This window comes from Grampus griseus (assembly GCF_964374135.1).
Source record: "Grampus griseus genome assembly, chromosome: 15".
NCBI classification, from domain to species: domain Eukaryota; kingdom Metazoa; phylum Chordata; class Mammalia; order Artiodactyla; family Delphinidae; genus Grampus; species Grampus griseus.
In genome coordinates this window covers 54278750-54294672 of record NC_139009.1, presented here as the reverse complement: position 1 = coordinate 54294672, position 15923 = coordinate 54278750, and the positions used below count along the sequence as shown (strand labels likewise).

At 37.0% G+C, this 15923-nt stretch overlaps 1 protein-coding gene across 2 annotated transcripts in view; it reads right to left on the bottom strand.

The window, feature by feature from the left end:
• The window catches only part of ACTR2 (actin related protein 2), a 35479-nt gene that overhangs the window by 6250 nt on the left and 13306 nt on the right, over nt 1–15923 (bottom strand). For both annotated transcript variants that reach the window (XM_082672171.1, XM_082672172.1), the window contains 4 exons: nt 12281–12353; nt 8970–9106; nt 7475–7624; nt 3683–3828 (listed from right to left, as the gene is read on the bottom strand). In XM_082672171.1, the coding sequence (XP_082528297.1) occupies nt 3683–3828; nt 7475–7624; nt 8970–9106; nt 12281–12353 (506 nt within the window). The remainder of the gene's footprint in view (nt 1–3682; nt 3829–7474; nt 7625–8969; nt 9107–12280; nt 12354–15923) is intronic.

Below are 15923 nucleotides of genomic sequence, written 5' to 3'. Positions count from 1 at the left end.
CTCCTTTGCTTTGAGGCCGTCAGCTACTCTTTTTGGTTAGATTGATGTGCTTGCTTCTTCTTAGAGCAGTCCTCGCTTTCTTCCTTAAATATGCTGTTGGTCATGATACCAGATAATCAAATCTAAAATAACCGCATATGTAGTAAAAGTAACATCATCTGAAGTGAGGGTCTGAGGAACTCTTCTCCTAGTAAAACTCAGGAGCTAAGTCACATCCATTTTGGCCTCATTCAAACTCACTTCCAGGTTTTTACTTACTTTCAGGTTCTCAAAGGCTCAGGCTATTATAATTCTAGCTTCTAGAATAAGTTCTGTATTGTATTTAATTGCAGAAGTATGCACATGAGTGTGACATAAACTAAGTTGTTGAGGTATAGCTACATGTGGTAAGTGCCCATGAGCATTTATTTTTATTTTATTTTTAAAATTAATTTATTTTTATTTATTTATTTTTGGCTGCACTGGGTCTTCGTTGCTGTGCACGGGCTTTCTCTAGTTGTGGCGAGCAGGGGCTACTCTTCGTTGCGGTGCACGGGCTTCTCATTGCCGTGTCTTCTCTGGTTGCCGAGCACAGGCTCTAGGCACGCGGGTTTCAGTACTTGTGACTCACAGGCTCTAGAGTGCAGGCTCAGTAGTTGTGGCGCACAGACTTAGTTGCTCCACAGCATGTGGATCTTCCCAGACCAGGGCTCGAACCCGTGTCCCCTGCATTGGCAGGCGGATTCTTAACCACTGCGCCACCAGGGAAGCCCCCCATGAGCATTTACATGTATGCTTTCAACACACAGGACATGCAAAACAAAATCTGAGTTGTGCTGCTTTCCAGAGCTAGCAACGTGGAGAGGGTACTGAACCTCACTCCATTGCTTTAGGAACACCAAAACTTTAATCACTACCAATAGGAATGCACTTTGAAATATAATTTTGCTATTAGTGATCATTAAATCAAGGGACAAAAGCATCTACCCAATCCCTACCATAAGAATTTATCATAATTATTAAGTCTAGATGAGATTTTTGATCATCTTCCATTAGATTTACAGCTTTTTATAAGCCAACTGCTATTTTTATTAATTTCCATTACCAGCCTGTTTCCCAGCCAGCCCACAAAAATTAGGGGGTTATTTCATTCAGGGTTAAATAAAGAAGTAGGCAAACACTTGCTTAATAAAATGCTTCTGAGTGAATTTCTCAATAACTTGAGTACAAAGGAGAGCTTTCTAAACTATGACTCAAACTCTAGATGCAATAAAAGATTATAAATCTTTTTATATAACTAAATAAAAACAAAATTTTGTATGGCCAAAAACACCATAAGAGACAAATGAAAAATGACAAACTGTCTGCAATAGATGTCACAGAGCTAATATAAAAAGAACTTTTTCAAAAACTGAGAGAAAACATTTTTTTTAATTCCATAGAACAGGCAAAAGCCACAAACAGATAATTCACCAGGATAAGATATAAAAATGGCCCTAGACATAGAAAAATATATTCAACTTCAATCTTAAGAGAAACGCAAATTAAAACTACATTAAGATATCATTTCTCACTCATTAGACTTGGCATAAAAGTAAAATGCTGAAAAACTGTGTGAACAAGCTGTTGGGGACACAGGTGCCCTCATATATGACTGGTGGGAAAAAGAAAGGGTACAACTTTCATAGAAGGGAACTGAGCAATAACAAAACCACACACATTTATCCTTCAACCCAACTATTCCCCCCAGACATTTTTTCAGAATATATATGCCCAACAATACAAAGATACAGTGTGCACAAGGTTATTAAATGCAGCATTATCACTGCATTATCACACTGGAAAAAAGAATGCAACTGGAACAAAGAATAAGGACAACCCCTAGGAAGCGGCAGATGTAGAGAACAAACGTGTGGACACCAAGGAGGGAAAGCGGGGGCAGGGCAGGGGATGAATTGGGAGATTGGGATTGACATACATACACACGTGAATAAAACGGATAATAAAAACCTGCCGTATAAAAAGAAGGCAGTTTTAGACATTAAAAAAAAAAGCTTGTTTCAAATACATTAAGTGAAAAAAGCAAAGTGCAAAGGAGTATTTACAGTATGCTACCTTTTGTGCAAGAAAATAAAAAAGAGGGAGGAGGACTAGGGTGAAAGACAAGGGGTGGGGAGAGTAATACTTCTGAGTATACTTTTTTGTATAGTTTTCACTACCTATTCAGAAAACAAAATTAAAGATGAGCCAGGAATATCCTGTGCCACAAAACAGAATGAAGTAGAATGTGCTCAAAAAGAGATGAGGGCACATCAAAGGACACAGGAGCTTGCTTGAAGGGGCTCTCACAGGCGATATCAGGAACAATTTAGCACCAAAATGAAATAAGGCAGTAATAAATTATAATCCACCAAATAAAATCATGAGACCATACTGATAATCAACAAACAAAACAAGGGAGAAAGGAAAAGGACTTCTTTATGCTAGAATGCCAACTAATAAATACAGAATGACAGAATGAGAAAAAATCACCTTTTTGCAACCACCACAATAAAAATGGATTTAGGCAAGAATCATCAACAGATGCCAAAAGGGGTGGGGGCCAGAGTTTGATGAGGAACAGGAGATTTACACAGTCTCAAAGATTTTCCCACAAATTACTTAAAAGTCAGGAAAGGAAAAAAAAAGAAAACGTACACAGTGGAGAAAATAGGAAACTTCATTAAGAGTTTAACACTAATATCACCAATTCGGAGCAAACAGACATCACTCTGAATGTGATAACCTGAGAAGGACACATCACTTAAGTACTGTTCTAGCCAAAAATGCACAATCTAAATCTAATCATGAGAAAACATTCAAACCCAAATTGTACTCTGCAGAGATATCAATGTCATAAAAGACTGAGGAACTATAATAGATAAAAGGTGACTAAGAGACATGACGACTAAATACAATGTGTGACCTTAGATTTGATCCTTTACTGGAGAAAAGAAAAACTGTATAAAGGACATTATTGGGACAGTGAACAAAACTGAAATACAGATGGTAGATAAAAGTATGTCAGTAATCAATCCCCAGAACTCAATAATGCACTGTGGCTGTAAGAGAATAGCCTCATTCCTAAGAAATACAAAGTGAATATTAAGCAGTAAAGAGGACTTATGCATACAACCTACTCAAATGGCTCAAGAAAGAAGAGAGAGAGAGCACACGAACATGCAGAATGTTAAAATCAGTAAAACTGAAAACTGGATAGTGTATAGGAGTTCTCTATCCTATTCTTGCAACTTTCAACATTTAAACTATTTCAAAATAAGATTAAAGAGGCACCTGAGACACAATGACACACCTGACACAACAACCAGTGTCATCCTATCAGAAACCTGAGTGAGACAACAGACAACTTGGTCATTCTAGCTATTTATATTCCGTCTATTTCTTTTCTTTTTTTTTTTTGCGGTACGCGGGCCTCTCACTGTTGTGGCCTCTCCCGTTGCGGAGCAACAGGCTCCAGACACGCAGGCTCAGCGGCCATGGCTCATGGGCCCAGGCGCTCCGCGGCATGTGGGATCTTCCCAGACCGGGGCACGAACCCGTGTCCCCTGCATCGGCAGGCGGACTCTCAACCACTGCACCACCAGGGAAGCCCTATTCCATCTGTTTCTGATAAATAACTTTGAAACAACAATTTCTAATGTACCTGGTATCGATGTCAGCTGCCTGGATTGTGTTAAAAAGCAATTCAGCAACACCTACTCCCTCAACATTGATCAAGTGAGGCTGAAACAAAGCTTCTGGTGCTTCAAATCTCTCTCCCCCAACTTTGATAATGCGGCCATCTGGGAGCTAGAAACCAAGAACAATCAGGTATCAGCAAAAGATTTTAAAAGTTCCTAGTGCTCTTTAGATGTTAGTACTTATAAACTTATAAACACCTGTTCTAGAACCAAAATCATTATCAGCAATATATTTCTCTGAAAATACATTTTTGAAAAAAGACAAAAAAGGTAAATTAAATACATCAAAATAATTGTTTTTATTATCATGCTATGTTCTGCTTTTAAAATGGTATGTCATGGCCCCAAATAGGAGGAATTTCTTGGAGGATTCGCCAACGCACGAGTGTGTGATGATCCACTGGTGTGTGCAGGTGAGCACTACAGGTGGCGCTAATCGCCCATGGCAATTGGATTTTTGCTGGGGTCAGTGTTGCTTATCATTTTAACACATTTGTGAGTTTATGGATATTTTTACCATGGAGCACAGACAAATTCAATTAAAAATTTTAAGTAATTCCTTTCACCAAATAATTACTCTGGGAAACTATTATTTTGTCATCAAAACACTTTATATCACGTGTGAAACTTCTGTCAAATCATTTAATCTAAAAAAATTGTATGATCAAGAAAACTTAAAGAATATTGACCTAGACTATTTATTGGGCAATTCTGTTGTATCCTACTTACTAGGTCCTATTAAATTTTAAATGATAATGAATAAATATAATTTTAAGAAAATGAGATTTAAACAACTGGTCAGATACCATTACAACATGACCTTGTGCAGAAAACTCTTAAGTTACATCATGTTTATATTTAATTAAATGAGAAATGTTAAACAAAAACTCCCTCACAATTCAGTGAATTGACCTAGGTAACAAGCATGCTTGTATACGCTGGCATTGGACACATTTTTGTATGACATACCAGAATTAGTTTTACATTAACATTTCTAACAGTATATTTGTTTAAAATAACATAATTAAAATAATTATCTTTAGATTCCAAAACTGACTTTCCAATATGACAAAGCATGATGAAGCAAGTTCCTTAAGACATTTACCCCCGTTTGCTATGATTGTTTACAAGTATGTGCAAAGCAATCACTCCAAAATTATCTTTTTATAAATCAAATCAATGTCTTTAAAAAAAAATTTACCCTTAAAAAAAAATAAACTTTAAAACCCAAACTTGAAATCACCCCAAGATACATGGAAAAACTTCACATGGCACACTACTGTTACCAAAACCTCTGTACCTGGCCCTTCCAGCCTCTGATGGTGTGGCTCTTCTCAAAGCTCTATTTGCAGGCCAGCCTGGGGCCACCTACCCTAGGAACTACCTCTTGGAACTGTTAAAACTGTATGCTTCCCATTTCTTTGCACCAAATCTTACCCTTTCCTTTATTTGTCCACTCTTATCCCTCTTCATTTACTCATCAGTTCACTGTTTATTTGTTGCATGTATTTTTGTAACCTACCTCAAACTCTCTGAGAAAGGAGAATAAATAAATAAAATATGTCTTACACTTCTAGTTCCCTTATGCTCTGCCTCATGACACTTTCTTCCCAAGCCAGGTAGGTGACAAATTATAAATCTAGGGTAACTGCCAAGAAGGCTTCAGGAAAGACTCCCCAGAGCAAATCTGGAGATCATTAAGTTGCAAAGTATCGACTTATTGACTATTTGGATCAGTATCTTCTAAAATTAAACAATATAACTTATAAAAATTTATAATTATTTTTATTCTTTTTTTTTGATTTATTTAGTTTTGGCTGCGTTGGGTCTTCACTGCTGTGCGTGGGCTTTCTCTAGCTACGGCGAGCGGGGGCTACTCTTTGTTGCGGTGTGCGGGCTTCTCATTGCGGTGGCTTCTCTTGTTGCAGAGCACGGGCTCTAGGCGCACGGGCTTCAGTAGTTGTGGCACGAGCTCAGTAGTTGTGGCTCAAGGGCTTAGCTGCTCCGCGGCACGTGGGATCTTCCCGGACCAGGGCTCGAACCCACGTCCCCTGCATTGGCAGGTGGTTTCTTAACCGCTGTGCCACCAGGGAAGTCCCTATTCATTTATTTTTGTTTTTGTTTTCTTTTGGCTGTACCATGTGGCATACACGATCTTTAGTTCCCCGTCCAGGGATCAAACCCATGCCCCCTGCAGTGGAAGCGCAGTCTTTTTTTTTTTCCAATTTTTAAAAAAATAATTTTTATTGGAGTACAGTTGATTTACAATGCTGTGTTAGCTTCAGGTGTACAGCAAAGTGAACCAGTTATACATATACATATACCTACTCTTTTTTAGACTCAAGATCTTACCATATAGGTCATTACAGAGTACTGAACAGAGTAGCCTATGCTATATAGTAAGTCCTTATTAGTTACCTATTTTATATATAGTAGTGTGTATATGTCAATCCCAATTTCCCAATTTATCCCTCCCCCACCTTATCCCCTGGTAACCTTTTTTCTTTTTTTTTACATATCTTTATTGGCGTATAATTGTTTTACAATGTTGTATTAGTTTCTGCTGTACAACGAAGTGAATCAGCTATATGTATACATATATCCCCATATCCCCTCCCTCTTGATCCTCCCCCTCCCACCCTCCCTATCCCACTCCTCTAGGTCATCACAAAGCATCGAGCTGATCTCCTTGTGCTATGCAGCAGCTTCCCACTAGCCATCCATATGGAAGCATGGAGTCTTAACTGCTAGACCACCAGGGAAGTCCCTATAATTATTTTTTAAATGACTATTATGTACATATTTGTGATAGGTTGAGTTTACATGAATCAAATGGTTTAAGAATACTTGCTTTTATTGCCTATCACTCAATTTCATTTTAATAACTACTAGATCCTAGCAGCACCAATGACATATTGGACCTTACAATTCTTAGTTGCAGGGGATGCCCTGTTCATTGTAGGATGTTTAACAGCCTTCCTGCAAAGCTGTAACAACCAAAAAATGTCTCCAGATGCATTGATCAAAGATGCAATGTGGAAGTACTTTATACCCAGATGAATGACAGACTTAAAGACAGCAATACATTAAAAATTCAGGGAGGATCAACTCCCCTAGTGTAAACTATAACTAGGTTCTAAGTCTCATCAGTTTCAATTTCAAGTTAACATTTGTTTTGAACATCTCATTAAGAAAATACTAAGTCAGGAAGACTGCCACCTACTGAATTATAAAAGCCATCCTATAGGATGACCACTTCCCAAAGTATCTCAGAACACCAGCCCCATGAAATGCTGAGGAATTACTGCAGTCATGTACAAATCAGCATATCAAAGGCTCTGAGAAGTCCTTTAATAAAGTGAAATCAACTCTCTCCCAAACTTACCTGAAAATTAGCCCCCATTTTAATTTCTGTGAAATACCTATTAACATCTCACAGAAATAACATTACATGAAACCCATGCTGAAAAATGCTATTCCAGGTACTAGAGTCTCAAAATAATATCTCACATCTAACTGCATCCTAAAGTAGAAAAGCAATACATGATTCTTGCCTTATTTCATGTTATACGGTATCCTAAAATAATTAAATCATAGAATCATAATGTAGAAAGACATCAAAGATCACACATATACATATTATAACAACCCAAACCAAAAATACTGGATTCCAAGAAAACCTCCTTAAGCATACACCAATAGCCAAAGTTGTCCATTTTAAAACCACATATATATTATACACTGGAAATACTTACTGTGTAAGATTCAACTAATACTGTAGTTTCTAAGGCCAGTTTCTGCTCTTGCTCAATATTATACCCCACATAACACAATTTTTCTTTAATCATGCGAACTGTTTCAAAATCAGCAGAATGGTTGAAGGCGTAGCCCCGCAACAGAAGCAGCTGGTACAAAAAAATATCAGTAAATCCACAAGTAATCTGAATAAGTTCAACTCTGCAAAAGCGATTAATGCTCTCTAAATATGTCACATCAATACCAAATGCAATGGGCAGTGAAGCCTTAGCTCTTACTGAGTATTTCAGAAATGGGAATATTACTTGCCATAATAGGATTTATATTTCAGTTTCACAGAGAGACAGAATTAACAGTTCATGAATAATAAATGGCCAAAATGAGCAAAATATCTATTAATAAATAATATTTTACACTGGACTCCTATAATTCTGCAATTTGCTCAATCAATACCATATTCATGAAATACCCCAGGTCTTAACGAAGTTTTATCCCTAACTTCTATTATGTCTGACACATATTAGATGGGCAATAGCATTTGTTAAAAACAAAAAAACCCCACATAATATGCATCATAAACAACATTTTCATATAAAAACTTAAGAAAACAAATCCCCTTATCTTTGGGCTTATGTTCAAAAGAAATCCCTTGGGCACTCCTTTGGTAGTCACCTTCGAGTAGAATTTTGGCTTAGAATGAGAGTATTATAATTCTCATTAACAATCTTATTATTACTTTAAATGAGATTAAAGGAACCCAATGTCAAGGTGAAGACTTAATGCAACCTAATTTATTGCACAGATTTCATCCTAGAACAGTCTCTTCACAGCAGCACCAATGACATATCGGACCTTACAATTCTTAGTTGCAGGGGATGCCCTGTTAATTGTAGGATGTTTAGCAGCCTTTCTGCAAAGCTGTAACAACCAAAAAATGTCTCCAGACACTGCAAAATGTCCCTGGGGGGTAGCATCATCCCTGACTGAGAGCCACTGACTGACCTGGAGAGAATACACTAACTACAGAATTCTGGTACAGACAACATTCTAAACCTTTTTTTTCCACATTACAAAAAACCCACATGCCTCCAAATAGTGGCCTTATATACTTTATCCAGCAATGTTTTAAAGAAAATTATAACTAATTATATTCACAAGTACACTTTATCATCCACCTGTTCAAAGGAAGGTCTTATGGCAGAAAGGTTGCCTAGGTTGTTCAAGGAAGTTTTAGAGTCTTCCCCCATCTTTGAAATACCTCTCTACCCATTCCTTGGGAATAGTAAATATAATTACGTAATGATGAACTCTCATTAGTATACAAGAGATCACGTGTGTGAATCTCATATGGATTTTATACGAATAATGAACTGGGCCACTTCTCTGGTGGTGCAGATTAGCTAGAATCCTGAGATGATATATTCAATTTTGTGTTAAGTTGGTACACACAAAACTACAAAATCTAATTCTATCATTTTTTTTTTTTTTGCTTACCTTGATAAGATATCTGGTAATATCCCTCCCAGCAATATCCAATCTCCTGGTAAGGTGAGGGAGAGAAAAGCCTTCATACACTGGGCAAATGTGAGTCACACCATCTCCAGAGTCCACCACTACTCCAGTTAATAAACCTGTGGAAGAACCATGAGGTTGTAAATAAAAAGCCAAATCAGAAAAATCAAAGCCAGCAAATTTCAAATATTGGTAAAGAAACCAAACAGAATGGTCTAAAAGCCAGCATTTCTTTATTATTTATAAATAATTTTATAAATAATAATTTTATAAATAATTTATTTATTTATAATATTTATTATTTATTATTTGCTTATTTTGCAGCTTATTTCGAATACACCGACACTAAAGTCAGTGTTCTCTCACATGCCTCCTGTGAGACTTTTAGTCTAATCATGGGCTACCCCAGGAGATAGCCCTAGGACTATTTTTCAGACCTAGGACGGAAAAATACAACATGGTCTTTATTTTTCCTTCCAACTTAATCTGGATCCCTGAATTCCCTTAAAGTAAAATTTTCTAGAGCATCATGGATAACTTTTACGAAAACCATTGTGAAAGGTAAATATTACACAAGTTGATAGTGAACCTGTTGAAATAATCTAGTTCTTTGTTATTATTTTTGTCATATGACAAAACTGTGTTTGGAAAATTTGTTGATACTAGATAGCTAGAAATCTGAGAACAATTCATCTTGACTAGCCGAAGGATCATTTCAATTATTCACCAGAAACCAAAAAGACAATGTCAGTTAAACCTCTTAAAAAACAGCAAAGAAGCTGCCTTGTTTCTCATATGTGCTGTTTAAAACTATAAATGGCTGCAAATTACTGTTTCACCTTTTGTGTCAGGGTTAATTCAGGAAAGACAAAACTTTTTCTGACTCATGTTTTCTAGTAGTTTTTAATAGTCTAATAATATTTTTAACAACAAAAAAAATTTTAACCAGAATATGCATTATCTACAATTTGCTCAAGCATTCTTTTATCATTGTCCCATCCCCGAGTAGGCAATCTCCCTCTTTCTCATTATGCACTAAGTTAACTGATTTATCTTGGAATACGTTTATTCATACCACCTCCTACTGAAGTTCATATAATCTGTTTTTCCTTGACTGATTTTTTAAGTTTCATAAAAATCATACACTGCCTCTTAAGGTTGCATTCTTTTAAACAAGAGACTTTCTATTGTAAAAAAGAAGAATCCACAATATTATTAATTCAAAAATACTCCCAGTAATATCAACTAAAGCAGCAATTTACATATTTTATTTTCCAAATAGACCTTCCCATCCAACCTCACCTTATTTTCTACACTCCCACTAGGTTACATACTGGCCTTTCCCTTACATATTTGACCGGATTCTAGTACCACACCCTTCTGTCACTGGATTATTCATTCTTTCCACTTCATTCCTAAGGATTCTTTAACGCTCAATCTAGTTCTTACCTTTCCATTTATACCTTCCCTGACCACTTTAACTTCCAGCCCAGACTCCATGATTTGTTATTCCCCTCAATCCTGTCTGCAAAATGCAGTCAAACATACTTTCCTGAATCAGTGTGTTACCTCTCTCTTATTCAAAAACCTTCCCTGGCTCCGAATGCTGCTTCTTACTTTTTTTGGTTTAACTGGTTAGCACTAGCCACCTTGTTTAAGAAGGAGAATTTTTCCACGGCTTAGAGTTCTTTTGATTAGTATTACTGGACTATCATTTCTCAAAATTAAGAATTCAACAGGTAAACAAAAATAGCTAAGTATCAGGAATTAAAAGAGGGTATCTTCTCCTTGGACAGAAATAAATTTATGAATACTGCCAGAAAAATCTGTTAAGGTAAATTTCATTCAATTAAAACAAAATATCATTTCAGCAGAAGTGTCCAATCCCCACCCCCTAAATGGAACTATTATCACCAATTTCAAAGCTTAGATTCAAAATTTTTAATATCTATTTTCCAAAGTATTTTCTAAAATAATTTCTGAAATTTACTTTAAAAAAAATGAAACAAAATTACCTAGGTGCACACAAGCACTAATCACTCACAGCTGGGCTGTAACTGCCTTAAGGACAAGGAGACCACACGTAGCTTACGGAGTAGCTTACTTTACTCACTGCCATATCCTCTGCACTAAACAGAAATCGAGGCACATGCTACACTTGGTGAATGAATAAAGCCTATTTAAAAATTTAATTCTCCCCAAGTACTTTCTTAGTATCTATATGTAGTAGTAAAGACAGTTTAAAAACCCAGCATGTATTTTGAAAAGTGATTTTTACTCATACACGTGTAGAATCAGATGGATCACGACAATATTAGTTTGTTTCCCAAGTACAACTGACCCCTGAACAACATGGGGGTTAACGTGCATATAACTTATAATTGGCCCTCTGCATCCATGGTTCCTCTACATCCCCAGATTCAACCAACCACGGACCATGTACTGCAGTATTTACTATTAAAAAATATTCATGTATAAGTGGACTCATGCAGTTCAAACCAGCATTGTTCAAGGGTCAACTGTATTGTCATACACTGCTTAAGTACTAAGGCTTGAGACTTAATTGTCACCTCCTTCAGAAATCTTCTCTGACATGCTGAATCAATTTCTGTATCTTTTCCCCATTAGATTCTAAGTCCTTGAGGCATCTTTACATTTTAAGTGCCTAACAAACTCTGTAGCACATATCTGATGGCCCCTTAAGTTCTCAATAAGACCATCAGGATATAAAGAGTTCTCCCTACATGGCTACTATTTTATTCCCAATGGACAGCAAGGCAGTTACTAACGGCAGTACCAAGAAAACACAGTAGCTCCCCTCCATTAAATCCACCTCAAAAGTTAGGAAGGCACTCTCAAATGTCTGCCTTTTCCTTTGTATTTAACCTATTATGTATTTGACAAACATGATTTATACTAACATTTTGGCTCTATTTCTTTTTAACTGCCAATTCTGAGGACAAATTCCATTTTCATTCTCCACTTTATAAAACATTTTTAACTTTAAATAGCCTAAAAGAGGGAACCTTCTACTTTTAAAAAAATTGAGAAGTTTCTTTTTCCTAAGTCTTTCATTGTTTAGTAAAGAAAATAAAAATGTGTATATTTTATTTGACAAATTTTAGAAATTGTGGAAATATCTGAATACTTAAAATATTTGAATAAATATAAATACATATATATTGTGCTCTTCTGGGACTTACAACTTACCAAAAAATCAAACTCCTCTGACATCAAACATATTTAATAAATATTTGCTGAACTGATTATACTAAAAGTTAAGCTTCACCCACCTTGAGCATACAAAGTCAAAACTGCCTGGATGGCTACATACACTCCAGAAAACTGGTAAGTTTCAAACATTACCTGAAAATGCAAAAGGAAAGGGAAAAAATTAGTATTTAGAAATTACATAGTAAGTATGTATAAGGTTTCTTGATGGTCAGAGTGGATTAGCTATCCAAAATAGAATCAAAGAACCCAAAAGAATCCTCCATTCTCTTTAGCTCTTTTTGCCTCTACTGAAGTCCTGCTGTCACAGAGCTCCAATTTTGGGGACAGATTTTTGAATACACACTAAGTCCCCAAGCATTTCATAAGTGCTACAAAGCAAAGATTTCTGAGTGTTTTAGTTAATGGCTAATTAGAGTGAAAGAAAGCATTCTGCTTTTGAACAAGCCTTTCTTCTCAACTGATGTCCCTTAAAGGAAATATCTTTTAATTTAAAGACAAACTATAGAAATTGCTTAACTGCTTACCTTCGCATCCCTCTCCCTCAACCTGGGCCAAGAAAGACTGTGTCTCTACCTCCAGCAGTTAAAAAAAAAAAAAAGGTAATAAAACAGTAGGGCAGGAAAACAAAAATAAACACAGCAACTCCTGAATGCTGGCAGATCCTGAATGCTCAGCAGCTGAGCCTGCCCTCCCCACTGGAGCCAAGGCTGCATTCCACTCTCTGCCAAGGTACACTGCAGGGAGGAGTTCCCTCATGCCCTCTCTGCTCCCAACCATGCTCATTCTCTGTAGTGTAGGTTGGCTGGGAACATCCTATAGGATTTTCTCTGTCATCTACACTGAGCATTCCTTGATTGGCAGTGCTGACTACCGCTATGAATATCTCATATTTAGAAATTTTACAACTGACCACAATAAGAATTATACAGAATTTAAATTTTACAACTCTGGGGAATTCCCTGCAGTCCAGCAGTTAGGACTCCGTGCTTCCACTGCAGGGAGCACAGGTTTGATCCCTGGTCAGGGAACTAAGATCCCGCATACAGCGTGGTGCAGCCAAAAACAAAACCAAAACCAACAAAACTGAATCACTGTGCTGTACACCTGAAACTAATACAACATTGTAAATTAACTATACTTCAATAAAATTCAATTAAAAAATTCTAAAATACATACATACATAAATAAATTTTACATCTCTGAAACACACACTCATCAATTAAGCAACTAGATATTCTAAGTAGTATTCTACTCCATCATCCTTTATTCCCCCACCACAGGGATGAAAATGGAAGAATAATGCTATACAGTTGACCCTTGAAAACACAGGTTTGAACCGCGCAGGTCCACTTAATTGCAGGTTTTTTTCAGTAAATAAATACTATACCACTACATGATCCGAGATTGGCTGAATCCAGTGATGCAGAACTGGAATAAAGAGGGCCAAATGTAAAGTTATACACAAATGTCTGACCGAGGGGGGTTGGCACCCCTAACCCTGCATTGTTCAAGGGTCAACTGTATTTGCATTTATCAACTTGACAGTCTGTTAGAATTTGTTTTTACTTATAAGATCATTAAAAAGTATCTGTAGTTCTAATACAACTTTCTGGATGAGATTGAAGTAGGGCATTATCAATCATAGCCAAATTTGCACTCATGAGTAAAAAAGAGCATTAAACTAAAGATGAGACCTTAGAGTGCAGTAAGACTAATTCTTGTCATTTTTGCAGATTAAAAAAATATGTGTCCTAGTCAAATAGCTAGTTAGTGGATGACACTATACCTGTCATCTCCCTAACTTTTCATTTGAAAGAAAACTTGGTTTTCATTCTGGTATTGTGTTACTTTCCGAAAGGTTTCCTTGTGTAGTAACCTTTTGATTTAATGCAAAAATATCTCTTCACTCTGATTTTGTAATGAGCTGCTAAAAATAAATAGCAATTACAAATGACTACTTATCCATCACAAAGTATTAGTGATTGTAAACCATTCAGAAAGTGTACAATGGGGCTTCCCTGGTGGCGCAGTGGTTGAGAGTCAGCCTGCCGATGCAGGGGACGCAGGTTCGTGCCCCGGTCCGGGAGGATCCCACGTGCCGCGGAAAAATTACATAGAAATTACATCCCATGAGCCATGGCCACTGGGCCTGTGTGTCCGGAGCCTGTGCTCCGCAGCGGGAGAGGCCACAACAGTGAGAGGCCCGTGCAAAAAACAAAAACAAAAAAAACCCAGAAAGTGTAAAATGCAATTAAAATATGAGCTAATACAATAAAGCCCATCTTTCATAGTTTTAGGGGTGGCTAGGGGAAAAAAGTAATAAAATACGAACCATAAGAAATGATATGGATTCTGTAGCTAAAACCATGATCTCAAAATTTTAAAACACTTAATATAAAAATTCTAAATCTCTTCCAAAATTTCCATAAACATCTAAAGATAGCCACTGAGTAAAACAAGATATTTACATTAAGTAGTATCTGGAAAGCTACTAAAATACAAAGCAATTAAAGGTTTCTATCTCATATATAACAAAATGAAAGACAACCTTGAAAAGTTACCTATCTAAACTATTAAGAATGTAGACTTTCTGCTCTCTGTAACTGCCTACCTCATTAGCCGTTTCAACCTCCTTTCCCAGCTCTTCTCTATCTCCCTGGCCCTTCGCTTTCTCACCTCTGTCTACTATCACTTCTTTGGTGAACCATATTATCTATATCCTCATGACTCTCCCAAGTTTTTATCCCCAGTCCCAGACTTTTCTCCTGAACTTGATCTTAATAACCATCTACTTGACATTTTTGCTTGGATGTCTAATGAAGACCTAACATGTCCAAAACTGGACTGCTGATCCATTTCCCTCCCAAATCCTCTTCTACTATCTCAGTCTTTCCCCATCCTCCAGTTACTCAAGCGAAATCTTTGCCGTTATCCCTCTATTACCCACATCTAAGAAATCAGAATATATTTTGGCCCTACCTTCAAAACAGAGCCACAATCTGGCCACTTCTCATTACCTTCTCTGCTACTACCCCTAATCCTAACCATTATTATCTTGTGCTTAGGTAACTGAAAAAGTCTCCAAACTGGTCTCTCTTGTACCCTTGCCTCCTTATGTTCTATCTACATTCAACACAGCAGCCACAGGAACCTAAATCTGAGCATGTCCCTTCCTTGTACATTTCACTTGGAGTTTAAATCTAATTCCCTATTAGAGCCTACACGGCCCTAGATTGCCCCATTACTTCTCCCACCTCGTCTCCTGCTGCTCTCCCACACTGGCTTCCTTGCTGACTCTCTAATATGCCAGGCTTGCTCCCATTTCAAGACCTTTACACTGGCTACTTCCTTTGCCTGGAATGTTCTTCCCAAATATATTCTGGCTAACTCCCTTTAAATATCACCTTCTCACAGACACATACTACCACATTCTATGAAAAACGCAGCCTCCCTACATTCCCCATCCCCCTTAACCTACTCTTTTTTTTCCCTTTAGCATCTATTATCTTCTAACAAACCATTCAATTAACTCACTTTTTGCTCTTTTGGTCTGTTTTCCCCTGCTAGAGGATAAACTCCATGGCAGCAGGACTTCGCTTTGTTTACTGGTATATTCTACTTATAAGTAATGACTAACATAGTTAGGTGCTCAATAAATAGGACCTGGGAGAAAATAACAATTATTCTTATTCCTTTTATTCT